Source organism: Scyliorhinus canicula, chromosome 1 (assembly GCF_902713615.1).
Source record: "Scyliorhinus canicula chromosome 1, sScyCan1.1, whole genome shotgun sequence".
Taxonomy (NCBI): Eukaryota; Metazoa; Chordata; class Chondrichthyes; order Carcharhiniformes; family Scyliorhinidae; genus Scyliorhinus; species Scyliorhinus canicula.
This window is the reverse complement of record NC_052146.1, coordinates 294,387,511-294,411,145: the sequence shown is the minus strand read 5'-3', so window position 1 is coordinate 294,411,145 and position 23,635 is coordinate 294,387,511. Positions and strand designations below refer to the sequence as shown.

The 23,635-nt window shown below is 50.8% G+C and overlaps 1 protein-coding gene across 1 annotated transcript in view; it reads left to right on the top strand.

Annotated features, from left to right (window-relative positions):
- Positions 1-23,290, top strand: part of kif26ba (kinesin family member 26Ba) — a 383,305-nt gene extending 360,015 nt beyond the window's left edge. Inside the window, 3 exon segments of the mRNA XM_038815524.1 lie at positions 15,004-15,200; positions 17,556-17,712; positions 22,828-23,290. Of these exon segments, the coding sequence (XP_038671452.1) occupies positions 15,004-15,200; positions 17,556-17,712; positions 22,828-22,976 (503 nt within the window). The 3' untranslated portion in view covers positions 22,977-23,290.
- The last annotated feature ends 345 nt before the right edge of the window (positions 23,291-23,635 follow it).

Below are 23,635 nucleotides of genomic sequence, written 5' to 3'. Positions count from 1 at the left end.
TTGGACTTTAACCTGGTGTTGTAAGACTTCTTACTGCTGCCTCGTGGTACTGAGGACCCCATGTGGGTACTCTAAATTTCAAAAAAAAATTACCCCACAGCAAACTAGAGGTAGGGTAAAATCAGAGGGTTAATTTATTTTCTGCACACTCAAAGCACTTGGGGGCAGCACGGTAGCATGGTGGTTAGCATAAATGCTTCACAGCTCCAGGGTCCCAGGTTCGATTCCCGGCTGGGTCACTGTCTGTGCGAAGTCTGCACGTCCTCCCCGTGTGTGCGTGGGTTTCCTCCGGGTGCTCCGGTTTCCTCCCACAGTCCAAAGATGTGCGGGTTAGGTGGATTGGCCATGCTAAATTGCCCGTAGTGTAAGGTTAATGGGGGGTTTGTTGGGTTACGGGTATACGGGTTACGTGGGTTTAAGTAGGGTGATCATTGCTCGGCACAACATCGAGGGCCAAAGGGCCTGTTCTGTGCTGTACTGTTCTATTCTATTCTTTCTGTATTTCCTTGGAATTTGAGTTTGGCAGTCGCAGGGGACATTTGTGTCTCTTTAGAGATAACGAGGTCGCTGTGGTTTTCTGCGGGCTAAAGTTACCTTTTGCGCGAGTTGCAGACAGTCATGGCTTCGATCAGTGTGAAGACTTTGTCCACTATTAGGGGCTGGTTTAGCTCACTGGGCTAAATCACTGGCTTTTAAAGCAGACCAAGGCAGGCAGCACGGTTCGATTCCCGTACCAGCCTCCCAGACAGACGCCTGAATGTGGCGACTAGGGGCTTTTCACAGTAACTTAATTTGAAGCCTACTCGTGACAATAAAGCGATTTTCATTTTCATTTTATCATATTTAGAGAAGAATAATTTGGAAAAATAGCCAGGATTCTGTAGATACATATATTTTCTTTTTTTTAAACGCTTTTTATTCACACTTGTATCAAAGTAGGTTACAGCAAATAAACACCCCGGGAAACATTCTTCCCAACAATCAACTATACAGTTTTTTCTCCTTTTTCACCCCCGCCCCCTCCCCACGCCCCCTGCGACGAACAAGATGGCAGACAGGGCCTCAGATGAATGTCCCATCCGAAAAACAGCACCTCTGACAGTGCAACACTCCCTCAGTACGACAGTGGAGCACAGTGATCGCTATGCTCTGGATCGGGATTCGAACCCACCGCCTTCGATTCACAGGCAAGAGCGCGATCAATTGGGCCACCGCCAATTCACAGTACTGTACAGAGAGTGTCAGCCTAGATTTAGTTTGAGTCAGAGTAACAAGGACGGGAGTAAGATTCATATAGTTGGGAGAGATGGCGTTTTGTGACAAAGGGAGGGGGGGGTGGGGGGTTAAGGAGGGAGGTGAACAAAAGATCACCTATCCAATAGCAAACCCATTGATCTCTCAAGCATGGGCGTGCAAGAGTGAAGTGTTAAAGAGACTTTTAAATCCTTTAATATCCCTTTAAATAACAACCTACACACTAATTGGCATGGAAATGGAGGGAATTAAAATGTATCTGGTTGTTAACAGTCCTTATGTTCAACACTGATGCCATTGAGTAAAACAAGTGTGGCTTTCTGTAGATCAGAGTGAGGCCAATTCACCGAGCATACAATATATACATTAGGGATCAAAGTAATCATATTTATCATGCCTGGATTTAAGAGGCACATTTCTGTTGCACTCAGCTCATGGTTCAATGAAATTCTCTCGCCGGGTATAATAGGCTTTTTGTTAAAAGTTGAAGTCTTTCAGCATTAGGTGTGATGGAATCAGACATTATCTGGCACTGTGAAAGCAGATCTCGTACAGCACGTTCTCTCCGATTAAACTGCTGGAATCCTGCCCTTCGCCTGGCCTCTCTCTCCGCTGTGATCACAGAGCGCTCTTCTCGATAGCCATGATGCAGCCATCCTTTATCCTGCATGGCCTCGTGCCTCCCGATCCCTCCGAGCTCCTCCAGCCCTGTGGCTACAGTCTCAGGTGGGGATGGTGGGGGGGGAGGGGGACCTGCACGGGTGCCATTACCCGAGGGGAAGCATCCCAAGCCATTAGGAAGGAGCGTCAGCCAATCAAAATCCACTCCCAAGCCGCAAGGGTTGATGGGATCAGGACGTCCCGAAGCGTTTTGCGGCCACTGAGGGTACTTTCAGAGTGTAGTCACCCTGACTGAGGTGGGAGTAACAGCAGTGAGCCGCACCTAACGCGCGATCATCAACAGCAACAATTTATGATCATAATCATGAAGCAAAATGTTCCACAGAGGCATCCGAAAGCAAAATACCAAAGTGAACCACGGAGGGAGATACTTGGGAAAAGTAGCCAAAAGCTCAGAGAGGTAAATTTTAAGGAACATCTCAAAGAGAGAGATGAGGTTTAGGGAGATCCTGGGGCCTCGAAACAGAAGGCTCAGCCGCCAGCGCGGGGGCAATTAAAACCAGGGATTCTCAAGAGGCCGGAGATCTGGGATGGCTGTGGGGCCGGAGATTACAGAGAGAGGGAGAGGCGGGATCATGAAGGGATTTGAAAGCAAGAGGGAAAATCTTTAGAATCAAGATATCGCTTGACTGGAATCCAGATCAGCGAGGTCAGGGGTGAAAGGTGAACGGGACTTGGTGCACGTTCGGACAGGGGCAGCAGAGTTTTGGATGACCTCTCCTTAAGCACCACAGGCGAGTTGGAATAGTCAAGTCTGAAGATGACAAAGGCTTGAATGCGGGTATAAGTAGTAGATGGGCTGAGACAGGCGGTGAGGTTACAGAGGAGGTTAAAAGCAACCTTAGTGGTAACTCACCTCGGGGTCAGATGTTGCGAACACTCTGGTTTAGTCACAGACTGTTGCCCGGGTGAAGGATGGAGTCAGGGGCTGGGCAGCGGGGTTTGGAGCGGGGAACGGTGGCTTCCGTCTTTCCAATTTTTAATTGGAGGAAATTTATGGTCAAGCAGTACCGAATGGCAAGGAAACAATTGGATAAATCCGAAGTTGAGTGGTGCTGGGGTCGGGTTTACTGAGCTGTACAGGGTAGACAGGCTCTCGGTTCATTAAGCCAGCGTGGCAGTAACATGCAAATTGCCTCCGTGCCCATGGCTGGGTGGGCAGGAATGTGGGGTTGAGGTTACAATCAAATCAGCCACGATTTTATCGATTGGCGGAGCAGGCTCGAGGGGCCGAGTGGCCTACTCCTCCTAACCTATGACTGGAGAGGGGAAAAAATCTGATAGGCATCCAGTGATCTACCAGGAAGTGTTGGACCCATTGGGCGAGGTGGATAGCAGGCTCAGCTATGGGGGAAGAACAGGGGAAGAAGAATGAATTGGATCGGCTCCTTCAAAGAGCCAGCACAATCTCAATGGACCGAATGGCCTCCTTTTGTGCTGTGTTATTGGGCCATCTTGGTAGTCTCAACAATGGAGAGATTGAAAAACAAATAAACATTCTTCATCTTTTCATGGTGATATGTTGACAGTGCATACAAGTAATATAACATCCTGACAGGCCCAATGCAGTACCTCAAGATGCTACAGATCCTAAACTGAGGATAATTTATATATTTGGAGAGTGGCCCACTAGGGACCCAGCAGATTCCACCCTCGGGCTCCTTGTAAACAAAGGCTTTGAAATGAAATTATACTGAAGGAGATGCCAGTAAAATCCGGACAAATATTTGAGGTTTGCTCAAAGGAATGGTAAATAGGATAGCGGAAGAAATGATAAAACAGCAGTTGATGAGATTTCCACTTCCTCCAGTAAACAACTTTCATTTTCTCCTTTACCCCGACAGCTTTTTTTGTTCTTTCACAGGCGTTGCTGGCTAGTTCAGCATTAATTGCCCATCAGAAGGTGGTGGTGAGCTGCCTTCTTGAAATGAAATGAAATGAAAATCGCTTATTATCACGAGTAGGCTTCAATGTAGTTACTGTGAAAAGCCCCTAGTCGCCGCATTCCGGCGCCTGTCCGGGGAGGCTGATACGGGAATCGAACCGTGCTGCTGGCCTGCTTGGTCTGCTTTAAAAGCCAGCGATTTAGCCCAGTGAGCTAAATCAGCCGCTGCAGTCCTTCAGGTGTAGGTACACCCACTGTGCTGCGAGGGAGGGAGTGCCAGGATGTTGCCCCAGCGACAGTGAAGGAACGGCGATACATTCCCAAGTCAGGGTGGTGTGTGGCTTGGAGGGGAACCTCCAGGTGGCGCTGTTCCCAGGTATCTGCTGCCCTTGACCTTCGAGGCGGTAAAGGTCAAGGGTTTGGGGCAACCACAGGCATGGCTGCACCTCAAAACAGTTCAACCGCAAACTGCTTGGAGGAGTCTTCCCTAAGGCGCGAGAGACAGCGTTGGTCTGCCCAAAAAACGACATCCTAATGGGAAGATAAGCCTTTCATGATCTGAGGACTCCCCCAAGCAGTCGGCAGCCATTTTGAGGTGCAGCCAATGTGGTGATGTCAGGCAGAGCTGAGGTGGAGTTGTATATTCTCACAGCTGTTGTCTGCACCACACAACAACCAGGTGTAACCATGTCTGGAAGAGAGTTCCAAACTTCCACCACCCTTTTGTCTGTAGAATGTTTCCAGGTATTATTCCTGGCTTGAATCTTTACTCTATGCCTACCCTGGACTCCCCAGTCAATGGAAATAGTTACTCTCTCACCCTATTTATGCCCCTAAGAATACTTTGATCAAATGACCCCTCAACCTTCCAGATTCCGGGGTGGAGCGCGATCGAACCGAATTGCAACAGAGTCCTGTGTCGAGCCAGGTTTAGCCAGGTGTTTCCTGGCGCAGGCAGCGAACAGGGCCCTGTTGCAATCCGGGGCCTCAGCGGAGAACGCCTGGCCGAGGTCACACTTAGTCCCGTCTCCTCCTGAGGAGCTCCGCTCGCCAAAACACCTCAGTGCAGGAAATCAGGACGCCATTTTGAAATAATAATACTTCTAACCTTTTATTGACACAAGTATGAAGTCACTGTGAAACGCCCTTGGTCGCCACATTCCGGCGCCTGTTCGGGTTCACTAAGGGAGAATTCAGAATTCTCAGCTGGTACGGGAATTGAACCCGCGCTGCTGGCCTTGTTCTGCATCACAAACCAGCTGTCTAGCCCACTGAGCTAAACCAAATGGCACCCCTCGGGCCCGATCCCTCACTTGGGCGCAATGCCAGCCGGGCAGCTTGGCACTGCCCCTGCTGGCCTGCCAGTGGCTCCTGGGCAGTGCCAGGCTGGCACCCAGGTGGCATTGCCAGGGTGCCTGTCTAGCAGTGCCTAGGTGGCCCCAGTAGTGCCAGTGTGCCCTCCTGCCTGGAGGCCAATCACCCGGAGGCCTCTGACCCTCTCGGAGACCTCCCCCCCCCCCCTCGAAGTGCTGTTGTGCCTGGTTCCCGTTTGTCTAGTCTCACTCTAATATGCTCCCCCATGATTTACCAAGGCCCAGGGATCTAAACCCTTTCCCTCGGAGACCTTGAGCGAGCGTCATTCAGTGCTGGTCTCCTCAAACGAGGACCAGATGGAACGGCACTAGTGGGGGTCTCCCAGGACCCCCTCCCCCCCCTCCCCCCTGCCCAGGTGCTTACCCTCTGGGCAGGGTGGCATGCTGACACTGCTGGTGCCACCCGAACACCCTGGCAGGGCCACCTTGGCACCCTGGCAGTGCCACATGGGCGCCAGCCTGGCACTGCCAAGGTGTGCCGGTGGCACTGCCAGCTGGCAGGGTCACTGCCAGGCTGACTGACAAGTTGGCATTTCTCCTGCGACCAGGCCCCCGGTTGTGCCCTGCGTGGGTGTGGGGGGCGGGGGAGACCCCCTTATGGGTGAGTTGTGGCTTTGGGGGTTCAGGGGCATATCGGGGGGGAGGTCGAGAGATCGGGATGCCATTTCCACGTTCCCCACCGAGGCCCCGAATAGAGCCTGAGGCCCGGTAGATAGCCTGGTGCTGCTCGGCGCTGCGAGGGCCGGGAAACACCCGGCTAAACCGGCTCATTACGGGATTCTGTTCCTGGTTTAGCTCACTGGGCTAAATCGCTGGCTTTTAAAGCAGACCAAGGCAGGCCAGCAGCACGGTTCGATTCCCGTATCAGCCTCCCCGGACAGGGGACGGAATGTGGCGACTAGGGGCTTTTCACAGAAACTTCATTGAAGCCTACCCGTGACAATAAGCGATTTTCATTTCATTCGGTTCAATTGCACCCAGAGTTAACATTTCAGGTGGTTTCTGACTCCACAGCTACTGCCTGGACCTGTTGGGAACATTTCCAGCATTTGCTGTTTTTACTTCTGCTTTCCAACTGTATTAGCCCTCTTCGAGATTGTAGAAATGTAATTTTTGCTTACTCCCTTCCTCGATTGTACAGTTCAACTGTTCTCTCAATGAAGACTGCGACAGCATGAGTACCCCTATGCAAATTCAAAGTCTTCTCGGGATTCCGCTCGCCAATTGTTCAGTCTCCCTCCGGCCACAGGGATAGGATAGACGTTGAGAGGGAACTGCCCAGTCAACAACTGGCCAATCCCAGAAGAGTTTTGATTTAAAACCCACTTATTATGAAGGAGTAAATCTCTCCATTTTGTTTATTATTATTCCGTACCTGAATGTTGGTGATTCAGATCCTGGCTGAGAGGCCGTCACAAATACTGCCCAATGTTCATCATGAACACCCCGCAGTGAAGCTGCTGTGATGCTGTGCGTGTTATCTCCCACCAACAGATGGGTTTCTGCATCTTTGAAGAGAGTACGGCGGTGTTCAATCATGCACACCGATTCTACAGAACTCTGACCTTCTGCGAGTAGTGGGTTGGTGGTGTGGGTGGCTGTGGGGAGGGATTACACAGTGTGAACCCTTTACGTCACAGTGGCAGTTTTCCATTATAATCTTTGCTCCCATTTCCAATCCTTTTTACGTACACCACATTTCCATCTATATCTGATGTCTCTTAGGTTGCGTCAGTTGAAATGCTGCTGGGAAGACCACAGGTTGCCTGTTGAGATTCCAGCCGGATTAACCATTTTATTTCCCTTGGGAATCACAGGGAAAGCCGGACAGGGCAATTTAAAACTGGACTTTGATCTTTGTGTTGGCATCTGGTCCCCCCCCCCCCCCCCTCACTGGTCTTCAGTCCCTTCACATGTCAAAGAGTTGCCATCATAGCCGTGGGCGTTGAACCAATGTTTTGCCACAACCAGGGGCTTTTCCTGGTATTTACCTTGAGTGTGCACATCCAAGGTGCGAACCCTCTGTAAAAACCCCGCATTGAGTGACTGTGGGAGTGCCGCACGGTCAGAGATTCCGCCCTTCGCATGAGGCTTTAACCCTGAGGCCGCGCCTGCCCCCTCGGTTGAATGTCAAAGATCACAGGGCACAATGTCAAAGACGCTGGCCGCGATTCTCTGAGCCCGGGCCGGAGAATCGCTGCATCCTCGTCACGCCGCCCCGACGCTGGCCGCGATTCTCCGAGGTGCGGAGAATTGGCGCCATTTACGCCGGCCCATTTGGTGCGCCGCTGGTCGCGGCCAGGCTGCCAATTCTCTGGCCCGGATGGGCCGAGTGGCCACGCGGAAACGGCAGAGAGCCGCCGGTGCCGTTCACCCTTGGTCATTGCCGGTGTGAACTCTGCACGAAGGGTCAGGGGGGTGGCCTGTGGGGGGAGATGGGGGGCTCCGTCCCCAGGGTCTCCGATGGTGTCTGGTCCGCGATCGCCCCCCCCCCCCCCCCCCGGGCTTACTTTGTTGCGCGGCCGGTCCCTGAACCCCCACGCCATGTTGCGTAGGGGCCGGCACGCTGAAGAAGTCCCTCGCGCATGCGCGGGTTGGCACGGCGCCAGGGAGGCTGGAGCGGCGTGAACGGCTGCGGGGGCCAGAGTCGGTTGTCCCCGCACCCGTTTTGCGCCGTCGTGAAACGCAACGGCGTTCACGACGGCGCGACCACTTAGTCTCCATTTTGGAGAATCGCGCCCGTTACCTCTGGTGTCCTGCCCAATATTTGTCCCTCATCCAACACCTAAAACAGATTATCCAGTCATTATCGCATTGTTGTATGTGGAATCTTGCTGTGCGCAAACTTCAGCCGTGACTACACCTCAAATAAAGCACTTCACCAGCTGTACAATGGATTAGCCTTTCAGCTGAATCTTAAATTGTATGGTATATTGATCACCATCTTAACTCAGTTTAGTAGGTGGCGTAGTGTTAACAACAGTGCAGATGATACATTGTTTATTCTTTGATGGGATGTGGGAGGTACAAGTCTAGTATTTATTGCCCAAACCAATTGCCTTCGAAGAGAAGGTGGCGGTGACCCGCCTTCTTGAACCGCTGCAGTCCCTGAGATGTAGGTACACCCACAGTGCTGTTAGGGAGGGAGGTCCAGGATTTGAATCCAGCGACACTGAAGGAACGGCGACATATTTCCAAATCAGGATAGTGAATGACTTGGAGGGGAACCTCCAGGTGGTGGGGTTCCCAGGTATCTGCAGCTCTTGGCCTTCTAGATGGTAGCGGTCGTGTGTTTGGAAGGTGCTGCCGAAGGAACCTTGGTCAGATCCTGCAGTGCATCTTGTAGATGGCACACACAGCTGCCACTGTGTCGGTGTTGGCGGGATTGAATGTTTGTGGGTGGGGTGCCAAGTCAAGTGGGCCTACTTTGCCCTGGATGGTGTCGAGTTTAAAAAAAAAAAAAATTTGGAATACCCAATTCATTTTTTCCAATTAAGGAGCAATTTAGCGTGGACAATCCGCCTAGCCTGCACATCTTTGGATTGTGGGGGGAAACCCACGCAAACGGGGAGAATGTGCAAACTCCCCAAAGCCTGTCCGCCAACTACAAGGCATAAGTCAGGAGTGTGATGGAATACCCTCCATTTGCCTGGATGGGTGCAGCTCCAGCAACACTCAAGAGGCTCAACACCGGGGCCTCACGGTAGCATGGTGGTTAGCATCAATGCTTCACAGCTCCAGGGTCCCAGGTTCGATTCCCGGCTGGGTCACTGTCTGTGTGGAGTCTGCACGTCCTCCCCGTGTGTGCGTGGGTTTCCTCCGGGTGCTCCGGTTTCCTCCCACAGTCCAAAGATGTGCGGGGTTAGGTGGATTGGCCATGCTAAATTGCCCGTAGTGTAAGGTTAATGGGGGGATTGTTGGGTTACGGGTATACGGGTTACGTGGGTTTAAGTGGGGTGATCATTGCTCGGCACAACATCGAGGGCCGAAGGGCCTGTTCTGTGCTGTACTGTTCTATGTTCTATGTTCTATGTCCACACGGACAGTGACCCAGAGCTGGGATCGAACCTGGGACCTCGGTGCCGTGAGGCAGCAGTGCTAACCACTGCGCCACCGTGCTGCCCCGGTGTCGAGCCTCTTGAGTGTTGCTGGAGCTGCACCCATCCAGGCAAGTGGAGGGTATTCCATCACACTCCTGACTTATGCCTTGTAGTTGGCGGACAGGCTTTGGGGGGTGGGTGGTGCCATGGTGAGCAATGAGCACAATGGGCCAGACGGTCATTTCCTACTGCAGTCCGATAAGGTGGTGGACTGATGGCTGACTGTGATTAAAGGGGTATCGGTCCTCACTGAGTTCGTGCTTGTATGCCAGATGGGTATCTATATTTAACTTGTCCACCTCCTGCACTGTGTACTGTGCCGTTGGAATATTCAAATAACTTTTCCATTGTTCAGCTGGAAATTAATGAGCTGCCACCTGGGCTGAAAACTTTGTCTCAAATCGTGACTTTAACCAACTTTTTCCACAAGTTCAATTCAAGGCAAACCCTCTCAGTTTCCAGGCATCTTGGGGCCTTTGAGTTCCAGGGGAGAGATTATTTTGCAATTAACCGAATTTGCATAGTGAATGAGGTTGAATTAACATAATTTATTAATCCATTATCCTTAATGGATGCCAATTATTCTGTTCAACTTTCAAAGAGAGACGGTTTGCAATTTCTCATTGTTACAAGCAGACGTTTAGCAGCTAATTAACTCTATTTACATATGCAGATGAGGGTGCATTTGGATGACCCGTTAATATGCTCTTTCTAACTCCAGGATGATTTACAGCGTCCTGGTTTGGCTGAAACAAATTTCTACGGTCTAACTAGTGTTTCTGAGGTAGAGGTGATGGTGATTCTATCATTATTAAGGGGTAATTCAGACTGCAGCCTCTGGCCTCCGTGCGCGTGCAGTTCAATGTGAAAAGCAGGGACCTGCAGTGTGAATTACCTGTCCATTTGGAAGCTGTGATGCTCCAGTATCTTGCCGGGAGACCCAGCGTCGACAGATGTGCAACAGCGTAAAGATTGCAGTGCGCAGCTGACAGACACTCACTAAACATGCCAGATAGGGCTTGCTCACTCCAATGCAGTGCATTTTCAACGGTGTGAGATAAGTCTTAATGACTGCCAAACAACCGCTCCAACAATGAACTTGTCGCATTTACAAGTGTGGAGTCTTATTCTTTCAGATTTTAATCACTGTTGGGAATTTTTACAAACGTGATAATTTTTAAGCACTTTTTCTTTCTCTTAAATCTCTCTCGCTCTCTCACACATGATCCGGTATTTCTTCCTCTCGCTTCATCTTGCTTTCTTTACCTGATTTGACATTAAATTCACAATTCTGGCACTTCCTGGCTCAGACTTTGTGCTGCTCCTTATCAATACTTCAGTCTGGTTGGTTAAGTGATGCACGAGCGATTGCACAAAGTTGAGAGTTGAATACAACTGAATACTGAGTTGAATACAGACCAAGCAGGCCAGCAGCACGGTTCGATTCCGTACCAGCCTCCCCGGACAGGCGCCGGAATGTGGCGACTAGGGGCTTTTCACAGTTACTTAATTGAAGCCTACTCGTGACAATAAGCGATTTTCATTTCATTTTCATTTTCAACTGAGGCTTGATTGCTCTAAGATGTGTGGCCTCCCACAGCAGCTGGTGAAATGGCTGCTGCACGGAGGACACACATAGTTATACTCTGCCTACTGGGCGGAGCCAGCAGGCAGGGACTACCGTCGTACCTGTAGTACAAGTCCCACCATACATCACCTAATATAGGTGCAACGGTGGTTTACCACATTAAGGCAATGCACAGTTGCTTGCCCTGATTCCAAGGATCTCTGGTAAAGGGCACTGAGCTAAAGTGGCTCTCAAATTACATTAAGAAGTCTTGCAACACCAGGTTAAAGTCCAACAGGTTTATTTGGAATCACTAGTTTTCGGAGCGAAGCTCCTTCATCGGGTAAGCTCCCGAGGAAGGAGCTGCGCTCCAATAGCTAGTGATTCCAAACAAACCTGTTGGACTTTAACCTGGCGTTGCAAGACTTCTTACTGTACCCACCCCAGTCCAACGGCGGCATCTCCACATCCAAAATTACATGCGTACATACGAATTAGGAGCAGGAGTAGGCCACTCGGCCCCTTGAACCTTCTGCGTCATTCAATAAGACCATGGCTGATCTGATTGCAACTCCTCAATTACAGCAAGTCCCTGTGCAGAAACCGGTACGTCTATATGTGCAAGTGTAATGAATGGCCAAGGTGCTAACTATAAAATGTGGCCCATTACGACGTGGCAGCGGGGATCGCGCTCCACTCCCCTCAATCATTTACCCCCACTTATTTTGGGTAGGTTAAAGCCTCTGCTTGCAGGACCAATTCATTGGAAATTAAAGGGTTAATTTATGGAGTCAGATCGTATAAATGTAACCTGTCTTCCCTTGAGTACTTGGCACGCCATAACATTCAAGGCTACAGGCCAAGGGCTGGCCAGTGGGATTAGGTGGGCAGGTCAGGGCCTTTTATGTGTCGGTTCAAACTCGATGGGCCGAAGGGCCTCTTCTGCACTGTGACATTCTGTGATTCTGAGTCTGAGGGATTGAGGGGTGATCTCTTTAATGTGTCTTATATTACTAAAAGTATTTGATAGGGTAGGTTCACAGAAACTATTGCCTCAAGTGCAAAAATCAGGAGGGAGGGAACATTGGGTTAAAGATTAAACCCCGGCCTCTGAGCAGGAGGATCAGAAAGAAGGCTATGGAGCCTTCAAGACCGAAGCCGATAGATAATTGTGCGATAAGGTGTATGGGGATGGGGAGATGGCATTGAGGTGCAGATGAGGCCTGGTCTGATCAAAGGCAGAGTAGGCCCGAGGGGCTGAACAGCCGAGAAGGTTCTGCGTTTGGAAGGGGGGTTGTGTGGCCATCACCGTTCAGAATGGACATGGGGCGGCACTGTGATGTTCACATTGTGGCGCGCTAAATAAAAGGATCGGGCTGATTGCCGCTCACTAACTTGGTACCGCATTAGTTGCACCGAAGCTGAGAAGGTGTTTCCGGCCATGACTTGGGGCCTGCTGACAGCAGGCTGGCCTGGTCAGTTTATGAGGGCTTTGTGAACTGTCTGGGCATCATTGGATTGGATTGGATTGGATTGGATTTGTTTATTGTCACGTGTACCGAGGTACAGCAAAAAGTATTTTTCTGCGAGCAGCTCAACAGATCATTCAGTACATGGGAAGAAAAGGGAATTGAACAAAATTCAAGAAAATACATAATAGGGCAACACAAGTTATACAATGTAACTACATAAGCATTAGCATCGGTTGAAGCATGCAGGGTGTAATGTTAATGAGGTCAGTCAATAAGAGGGTCATTTAGGAGTCTGGTGACAGTGGGGAAGAAGCTGTTTTTCCCAGGCAGCGGGAGGTGTAGATGGAGTCAATGGATGGGAGGCAGGTTCGTGTGATGGACTGGGCGGTATTCACGACTCTCTGAAGTTCCTTGCTGTCCTGGGCCGAGCAGTTGCCATACCAGGCTGTGATGCAGCCCGATAGGATGCTCTCTATAGTGCATCTGTAAAAGTTGGTAAGGGTTAATGTGGACATGCCGAATTTCCTTAGTTTCCTGAGGAAGTATAGGCGCTGTTGTGCTTTCTTGGTGATAGACACAGAAAGAAATCCCACTGTGTTCTCATCTTTTTGCTTTTTTGGAGCCAACCTGTGGTCCATCGAAAGGTAAGCTTGGTAAACCTATGACCTTTGCCCCTTGAGGTGATTTGAGTCAAGTGCACGGGACTCCTTACATCTCCCCACATCGCTGTGTGCCAGGCAGAATGCTGGAAAGGTCCAGCGCTGAAGTGCTTTCTTTTAGCCCTGCTCTAAACCCGCTTACCGATTGGGTCCTGAGCCCAAATATTATTCCCTTTGAGGGGTTTTTTAATTACCTCTGCTAACTCTTCGGTTAACGAAACACCTTTCAAAACGAGACGTTGAAAGCAGTGGAATTTCGTGGGAATGTGTTAACCTGAAGAAGTTAAACCCAAACGCAAAATAGTGCTGGTGACCGACAGTGCTGGAAACGCTCTGCGGGGTCGGCAGCATCTGTGAAGGGTCAAACAGAGTTAACCTTTTTCTCAGACATGACTGACCTGAGGCACGGGGGGTGAATTTTCCTGGTCCCGCAGAGGGGAATGGAGGGGGGTGGGGGGGGGGGTGCTTCCCGAAGCCAAGTCAGAATATAGTGCGTCAGCTCAGTTACCTGATGCATTAACAGCTCCCATTGTTACTGCCCGAGGCAGGGCCAACCCGCAGAGTCTACCTCCCCATAATCCAGTTACTGGTGATGGCACTTCTGGGCTCTTCCCAATGGCGGACGGGCCCATCACTTTGGCTGGAGCCTGAGATTGAGTTGGAGGTAGCCTCCCAGTCACATGACAGGGGTCGTGGTGCCTCCATCCCCCAACGTCCCAACACAGACTTGCTGGGACGTGACGGCCACAACTCCAGTTTCAAGCCTTCCTTTGGAAGGAGGGATCTGTCCCCTGCGGATGGAAGGCTATGCGTGAGCTGTAATGTTTCGCAATCCTGCAGAGAGTACCTCCATTTTGAGGGTGTCCTGTCTGCCTCTGGCAGGGCTGGACATGGCTGCGGACCCTCCGACTGGTCCTCCCACATCCCTGGTCCACCCACTGTCCTTATTCTCACCGGGATTCCGGAAGAGACTTCTCAATTGGGCGCTTCTGGGAAAATAACTTGTGACATCCCACCACGGCCGTTTGCAGGTTCCTGACCCAGAACGTCAGGATCGAGACCCACCTGGGGTAATCCAGCCCGTTAAGTCTGTTTCTCACTCGCCACAGATGCGACCACGGCCGCTGAATATTTCCAGCATTTTTTTTTAGTTTGCTTTTAAATAAAACTCAAATGTGTTATCACATGACCCATTAGAACCTCCTGTGCTGTCCCTCACTCACCAACCCATTCCCCGACCCCAACACATCTACGATGGTGCATGATGAGGGCTTGCATGGGCTGCGGCTGCATTTACTTCTCAAGGGTTAAAGATCAAACAACTTTGCATTGAGAGATGTGAAGCTATTCGAAGGCCGGGGGATGTGGGCTTAACACAGCCAAGCAAGGTATGGGGAGCGAGCAGGGCAGGCACATGAGGGAGCTTAATAGCCCTCTGCAACTGCACCCAAACAGCCCAGACAGCTCTGCCGTTCTTGTATAATTCAGAAACAGAGCGTGCCGCAAAGACTCAGAAGTCAGGCTGCAACTGTGGAGAGAGAAACAAGAGCTAAGCTTTTCCGTTGATGATATTTCTTAAGTGGCCGTGAGCCTGAATTTACATTAGATTTATTTAGCCAATCTCAGGACCATTATGATTGACATGGGTTGGTCCTTATGTAACAGGTGGAGCAACGTACTCAATGTTTGCCCAGGAATATCACGTATCCATCACCTTGAGGCTGTGATATGTATCGAATGTAATGTTTATGGCCCTCGCAGCATCGTCATTGCTTCACGCAGATTGTCAAGGCAGAAAACCCAGGCACATGTCCATTTAAAATTGCAGCGTTTAGCTTTGCCATCATTACATCAGGCTGTATATGGGCACCTTTCTTATTTGCTTTGTGAGCATGATGGTGGTGACGTGAGCTTTGCACCGAGACTCTGTGCAAAAAGACACAGTAGTGATGATTGTAGCAATGCTCATCTCCCAGCACACCTCACTTTGCCTGTTTACCTCCCGTTTGCAGGTTCCCAGAGGCGGCGTGTCCTCCCAAGCCTGTCCCCTGATGCAGCGCCTCCAGCCAGAAAACCGGCCAACAGCTCTGGGGTCCGCTGGGTTGACCTTCGACCTGTGCAGAGGGGTCTGGCCGAACCGTTCGAGATCAAGGTCTACGAGATTGATGATGTGGAACGTCTGCAGAGGAGACGGGCGGCAGACAGCAAGGTTGGTAGACTTTCTAAAGGTGAACTCAAGTATCGTCTCTGTGACGGCTGCAATAGCGTTCCCTCAGTAATGCTTTAGTTCTGCAACAATCTCTTGCATTGTCACTTAGTGGTACAGGGATTGAGTCTTGCTGAAAAAAGAGACATGCTGTTGAAGCTTTTCATTTTGTACTGTTCAGGACGGATACAAGAATGCCAAATTTTTTAAGTGAGCAACAATTTATACTGCATGAGAAAAAGGTGCTGATTGGTTGATATGTCGACTCTTATCAATCAGATTCAACTTGCCAACCAATCAGCAGCACCCTTTTCTCATGCGGTATAAATTGTTGCTCCCGTTCAAATTTGGCATTCTGGTATCTGTCCTGATAGGTGCAAGAAGAAACGCTTCGACAGTGTGTCTCTTTTCAGTATTTGTCTTGAATGCTCTATGCATTTAAATACGTACCAAGCAATCCTAACTCCAAATTTTAAGGGCAATCATAATTCCTCCTTAAATAAAAGCAAAACACTGCAGATGCCGGAAATCTGAGATAAAAAGAGAAAATGCACCACAAACTCAGCAGGTCTGGCAGCATCTGTGGAGAGAGAAGCAGAGTTAACGTTCCGAATCCAGTATGACTTCTTCAGAACTGCTCTGTCCAAGGGTCGTAAGGCTCGAAACGTTAACTCAGTGTTTCTCTCTCCACCGATGCTGCCAGACCTGCTGAGTTTATCCAGTACTTTCTCTTTTTATTATAATTCCCCCTTCTTGTGATCTGTTCTTTGGCCTCCTGTCTCTTTTTTAATGTGCCCTACCTTGCTTGTTCATTGTGCTTTCGCTTCCTCCATGCTACAATATGTTAACGGACCCACCCCTGCTCCACCTCCCCGCACACCCCTCCTCCATCCCAGTATTGCCCCCCCCCGCACTTTTTCAGGTATTTTTCTTCCTCTCCAAAATAGTTTCACCGTCCCAGTAATTTGACCCTTGACCATCTCACCTCCACCCATTTACATCTTTTATAGAATCCCTGCAGTGCAGAAAGAGGCCATTCGGCCCATTGAGTGTGCAACGACCCTCTGAACGAGCACCCTACCTAGGATCAGGCACCATCCTATCCCTTTAACCCAGTAACTCCACCCGACCATTTGGAGACTAAGGAGCAATTTAGCATGGCCAATCCACCTCACCTGCTCATCTTTGCACTGTGGGAGGAAACCGGAGCACCCGGAAGAAACCCACGCACACACGAGGACAACATGGAAACTCCACACAGGCAGTCACCCGAGGCCGGAATTGAACCCGGGTCTCTGGCGCTGTGAGGCAGCCGTGCTAACCACTGAGCCACCATGTGGCCCAACTCTTCCCATACTGACTAGCATACGGTACCAGGGGAACTCTTCAGATCACTGCTGTCGATGGCCAGCTCTCCACTCTATCATCCAATTTGTGAAATTCCCTTTTCAGGACACAATTCCATCCTTTATCCCGGAACGTTGAGCATACCACAAGGTGGTGATGGGGCTGTCCTGCTAGGGCTGAATCGGGAAGAATTGAGGGAAAGCAAATGGCTGCATGTTCCTAAGAGTCATCGAATAACCATTCAGCCCATCGGCTCCAATCCAGCTGTCTGTAATCCAGTCATTCCCTCTATACCCATCGCCCTTGCCAATTTATTTCCCTCAAGTGCCCATCAACTATCCTGTTGAAATTATTCAGAATCTCCACCTCTCACCTCCGCGTAGCCAGTGAGATCAAGACCAGTTACCACTCACCGTGCAAAGGAAAATTCATCCTCACACAACCCCCCCCCCCCCCCCGGCATCTCATAGAATCCCTACAGAAGGAGGCACCAACCCTGCAATAGAGCACCCTACCCAGGCCCATTCCCCGCCTTATCCCCTTAACTCCATAACCCCACCTAACCTTTGGATACTAAGGGGAAATTTTGCATGGCCAATCCACCTCACCTGCACATCTTTGTGACTCTGGGAGGAAACCGGAGCACCCGGAGGAAACCCATGTCGACACGGGGAGAACGTGCAAACTCCACACAGGCAGTGACCCATGGTTGGAATCGAGTTAGGGACCCTGGTGCTATGAGGCAGCAGTGCTAATCTCCACACCACCCAAAACACCTTTCCCAAAACTCAGATGTGTCCCCTTAGTCTGTTCACCGTTCCCGTCAAGGGGAACATCTTTTTTTTTGTCTACTTCGTCTAAACCTATCATAATCCTGTCCGCCTTAAGTCGTACTTACGTTCCAATGTACCTTGCACTTGGCTCCACGAACCTGCACTGCCCTCCCCTGACCGAAACTGGAGGAGGAAGGAAACAGAATTGAAGCATCACTTTTAACATTTTTAATTCCAGTTGCGAGGGTTTGTGTGCTTCAATGCGAAGCTGAAGATACTGGAGCATCGGCAGCAGAGGATCTCAGAGGTCAAGACCAAATACGACATACTGAAGAAGGAACTGGAGGCCACCAAACAGCGGCTGATGCTGCATCCCACTAAGTGGATCAGTGAGTGTAAGTATCCCATCTGATCTTCCAGTTACCAGCATGTTCCTGCCATAGGATTGGAAAGGCTGGAATTATGGGTGGAGCCCCCCCCCCCCCCCCCCCCCCCCCCCCAATTTACAGGATGTCACTAAAAATAAATAGACCATGAGGCATCAAAAGGAACCTGGGGCCTTCTTCGGGCAAACTTTGCAAGCATGCAACATTACATCAGTGACTTACTCTTTGAAAGCATTTCAATGGCTGTGGAGCACTTTGAGAAGTCCGGGCATTGTGAAAAGAACATAGAACACACAATACAGTAGGAGGCCGTTCGGCCCATCGAGTCACCACCGACCCCACTTAACCCCTCACTTCCACCCTATCCCCGTAACCCAATAACCCCTCCTAACCTTTTTTGGTCACCAAGGGCAATTTATCATGGCCAATCCACCTAATCTGCACGTCTTTGGACTGTGGGAGGAAACCGGAGCACCCGGAGGAAACCCACGCACACACGGGGAGAATGTGCAGACTCTGCGCAGACAGTGACCCAGCGGGGAATTGAACCTGGGACCCTGGCGCTGTGAAGCCACAGTGCTAGCCACTTGTGCTACCGTGCTGCCCAGAGTGCTCAACTCTTTCACTAAAACAATATGAATAAATTCAATTAAAATGGCAGGGGTGACCCCTGGTGGGGCACTGTAACTGAAATAAAGCATCAAAAGGAAACTTAACCCACTCAAATCAAAATGTCATTCTCGGGGGTGATGTGCATCTTAGCCCCCGCTGCGCCCACCAGTCATAGAAGGCCTGAGATGTACCCGTGGACGCCGCATGCTTCCTCCCCAAGGCCACCTGGCCACAAATGTAGCTATGGTAGAGGGACAGACAGTCGGGCCGGATGACCCCTATATTGCCCACTGCATGCATCTGTTAATGGCCACTTGGTGAGGCCCAGGAGCAGGCTTACGAGGAGTTCTTCCTCCCTCCATGCCCCCTCTGCACTGGGTGACCAAAGATTAGGAGCACGGTGGGGGGGGGGGGGGCTGAAATACAACCAAAGGCTGAGGAGCAGCCCCTTCAAATAGCTAAAAAGAGGCTGAAACCTCAGACATTCTACATAAATGTGGAACACAGGTTCCTCGTGACCACAGAAAATACATGTGGCCTGGGAGCCGGGGGGGCAGGTTAACCTAGGGTTGCTTAGCAATGCTGTGTGCAACACCCTGAAAAGCACTATATAGTCACTGCTCTTTGAAAAATATTTTGTGAGGGCAGCACGGTGGCGCAGTGGCTAGCACTGCTGCCTCACGACGCCGAGGTTCCAGGTTCGATCCCGGCTCTGGGTCACTGTCTGTGTGGTGTTTGCAAGTTCTCCCCGTGTTTGCGTGGGTTTCGCCCCCACAACCCAAAGGATGTGCAGGGTAGGTGGATTGGCCACGCTAAATTGACCTTTAATTGGAAAAAAGGAATTGGGTACTCTAAATTTTTTTTTTAAATTGTGGGCTATATTTGCACATATATCCTTTTTCTGTTGAAGTGTTGTCACTGTTGTAATGTGGGAAGTGTGGCAGCCAGTCTTTGCACAGCAGGATCCCACATGGTGCCCTGTGATAATGATCAGATGGTCTGTTTTTAGGGATGTTGGATGAGGGATAAATATTGACCAGGTCCCCAGGGGAAATCTCCCCATGCTCATCTTTGAATAGGGTGGGATCTTTTACATCCGTCTGGGAGGGTAGGTCAGGTGTGAATTACCAAATTGGTCTGATTTACCGAAAGTTAGCGACAGCGCAGCTCTCCCTCAGCGCTGCGCTCGAGTGTTTCTCCGAGTTCTTGTCATTAAACCAGTGAGTTTCTGCAACCCCATGGATTCTGTCTGCTCACCGTTACCCAGAAATGCTGACTGACCTCCCTGCTTCTCCACCTGACTTCTTTTACTTGTTCGCGGGATCTGGGTGCCCCTGGCTAGACCAGCATTTATCGCCCAACCCGAGTTGCCCTTGAGAAGGTGGCGGGTGAGCCGCCTTCTTCAGCCGCTGCGGGCCATGTGGTGTAGGGGCACCCACCGTGCTGTTAGGGAGTTCCAGGGTTCCATGTATCTGCTGCCCTTGCCCTTCTAGCTGGTAGAGGTCGTGGGGCAGGAAAGAGCCTTGCCGATTTGCTGCAATGCATCTCGTAGATGGTACACACTGTGCGCCAGTGGTCGAGGGAGTGACTGGCATCAGTTATATTCGCACATACAGGGGATTGAACGTGGGACAATTCTCTTTATATTAATGTATATTCATTCAGTCCAACCAGTCTGTTTCAGCATTTACCCTCCCCATTTTACTCCCCACCCTAATCCTCCAATATAATCATGAATTATGAAAGTCAATTCTGTACAGCAGATAGCTCAATAGCACACACTGTGGTTCCGGCTACGTTACATATACATCCACATGATAAAGATACACATACTGATTTTTAAAGAAATATTTTTATTCAAGGCTTTTCAACAAAAATATAAATGTACAAAATGTCAAAAGAGCAACCAAAGAGCATCAGAAGAACAACGCCTCAACCCAATTAACAACCCCAACACCCCAGCCCCTCCGCTGACGCCGACCCCAATCCCACCTTCCCCATTTTAATCCACTTACTCTCCATTCGAAGGCCCCCCCCCCTCAATCCTCCATGAAATTGGTTGAGCACAGGGCTAAATCGCTGGCTTTTAAAGCAGACCAAGGCAGGCCAGCAGCACGGTTCAATTCCCGTACCAGCCTCCCCGAACAGGCGCCGGAATGTGGCAACTAGGGGCTTTTCACAGTAACTTCATATGAAGCCTACTCGTGACAATAAGCGATTTTCATTATCATTTCAAGAAGTCGATGAGCGGGTTTCGAGTGAACCCTTCCTTCCACTGACCCCAGCAGAGTGACGTTGATCTTCTCCAACCGCAGGAATTCTGACAGGTGGCTCACCCACACCCCAGCCTTCGGCAGCTCCGAGGCCCTCCAACATGACAAAATCCATCTCCGTGTCGTGCAGGGGCTCCAGTTTGGAAGCCCTGGTCACGGCTCCTCTACCGCTGCCGCCGGCCAAGTACACCACCAGCCCGGTAGTGGTGGCGACCCTGCGGATATGGGGCCAGTGGAGGAGGCATGTGGGGGAGATGGGGGCGTCTGTCTGGGCGCCAATCTGCGACAACCATCGATTTGCCCCCGGCAGAATGGATGGGGGGTTCCGAGTATGGCGGCGGGCGGGGGTGGGAAGGGTGGGTGATATGTTCCTGGAAGGGAGCTTCACGAGTTTGAGGAGCTTGGAGGAGAAATTTGGGTTGGTAAGGGGAAATGATTTTAGATACCTACAGCTGCGGGACTTTGTTCGTAGACAGGTCCCATCTTTCCCACGCCTCCCGCCAATGGGGATCCTAGAAAGAATAGTCTCTGGGAGGGACGAAGGGGAGGGTAGAGTCTCGGGTATTTATAAGGTGCTCATGAGGGAGGAAGGGTCCCAGACAGAGGAACTGAAACTTAAATGGGAGGAGGAGCAAGGCGGGGAAATGGAGGATGGGCTGTGGGCAGAGGCCCTGAGTAGGGTAAACTCGACCGCGACATGTACTAGGCTCGGGCTGATCCAATTTAAGGTCATTCACCGGGCCCATATGACGGTGGCTCGGATGAGCAAATTTTTCGGGATAGAGGACAAATGCGCTACGTGCGCGGGAGGACCAGCGAACCATGTGCACATGTTTTGGGCATGCCCTGAGCTGAGGGGGTACTGGGAGGGATTTGCGGGGGTCATGTCCCAGGTGCTAAAAACAAGGGTGGTGATGAGTCCAGGGGTGGCAATTTTTGGGGTTTCGGAAGACCCGGGCGTCCAGGGGGAGAAAGCGGCCGATGTGCTGGCCTTTGCTTCCCTGATAGCCCGGCAACGAATACTATTGTCGTGGAGGGACTCAAAGCCCCCGAAGACTGAATGGTGGCTTGCGGACATGTCAAGTTTCCTGGGGATGGAAAAAATTAAGTTCGCCTTGAGGGGATCTGTGCAGGGGTTCACCCGGAGGTGGCAACCATTTATTGACTTCTTTGCGGGAGAGTGAGCGTCAGCAGGGGGGTGGGGGGAGGGGGGGGTAGAGTAGAGTAGGAGGGAAAATATGGCGGGTAGTACGGGTGGGAGGGGAGCGGGCTTGTGCAATACGGTACGATGGAAGTATTGAAAGTACGTGGATGTTTGCACATTTTTGCCTTTTTTGCTTCCTTTCTGATGATGTCTGTAACTGTTTATAAAGCCAAAAACTACCTCAATAAAATTGTTTATTAAAAAAAAAAAATCCATCTCCGTGCTTTGAGGGAGGCAAAGGCCAAAACCGCCCCCCTATTCTCTAACCCCGCCAAAAACCTGCTCACCCTCACCACCGTCATAGATATAGAATTTACAGTGCAGAAGGAGGCCATTTGGCCCATCGAGTCTGCACCGGCTCTTGGAAAGAGCAACCTACCCACGGTCAACACCTCCACCCTAGCCCTATGCACCACTGTAGACTGGATGAAGCCTAACCCTGCACACAACGAGGACGACTTCACCCTCCTCAAAGCCTCAGCCCATGTCCCGGCCCCCACCCCCTCTCCCACCTCTTCCTCCCATTTGCGCTGAACATCCTCCACCCGAGCGCCCCCTCACACCATCAGTTCCTTATAAATAATCCAACACCTTCCCCTCCCCTATTTTGGCGTCCGACAGGAGCTCATTGAGCAGCACCCGGAGGCGGCAGCCCCGGGAAAGTTGGCATCTCTTTCCTCACCAAATCCCGAACCTGCAGGTACCTAAACCCATTCCCCTTCGGCAACTCATACAATTCCTCCAGCTCCACCAGACCCGCAAATTTGCCTCCTCTAAACAAGTGGCTGAAGTACTCGATCCTCACCTCCCGCCACCCTGGGAACCTCGCATCCAATCTCGCCGGTTCAAACCTATGGTTATCACAACTGGATGCCCATATCCGTATTGTTGTATGAAATGGTGTACGGCGGGAGATAGTAGACTGCCATTTACCATTTTGTAATCAAGCATACTAGGTGGCCTCCTCTAACTGACGGCTCTGCTGAACACATGACCTGACCTCTTTGTGTGTGTGTGTGTGTCCCTCCCCCACAGTTGATCTGGATCAGGGTTTCGAGGTGGACTCGCTGGAATACCTGGAGGCCCTGGAGTGTGTCACCGAGCGGCTGGAGCACCGGGTCAACTTCTGCAAAGCCCACCTCATGATGATTACGTGCTTCGACATCGCCTGCGGGAGGCGCTAAGGGTGCGGGGGGGGCCGAACATGCGCACGGCAGAGGAGGAGGAAACACAAAAGAACATCCAAAGATACCAGGAAGACGAGGACGGAGGCGTGAAGTGTGCAGCTCGTACGCGAGAGGAGTGTTTTATTTTCTTTCAACGCTAGAATGTATACAAGAGAGAGACGGAAACGAATGAGGGGGCGGGGAGGGTTGCGATGAATATTGGAACGTGAGAATGTTCATTCTTTCATCAGATTGTCAAAGCACTTTGAGGAACTTTTGTCATGTTGTAAATATGAATTGCTTGCTCCAGAACCCCTTTATTCCAGTGGGTGGGGTGGGTTGGGGGGGGGAGGGGGGACACGTGCGTGGGTGGGTGGGGGGCGGGGGGGGGGGGGTGTTCAATCGGGTGGGAAATGAAGGGCTGTTACTGAGATATTCAGAATGATATACAGAAGGACTACAAGTGCCTTGTAAACTTTATTATATTATATTATCCAAAATCTTACATGGACTCGTCATTGTCCAGTTGGTGCTAGATGATGAATGTGTCACCGTGCAGTGATAGAGGCAGTAACCATTTTGTAAACCAAACTTTGAACCTACACTCCATTTCCTCATCATGTGCACCAGCGTTGGGGCGGGGGAGGGGGGGGTGGGGGGGTAAGACGGGAGCTGAT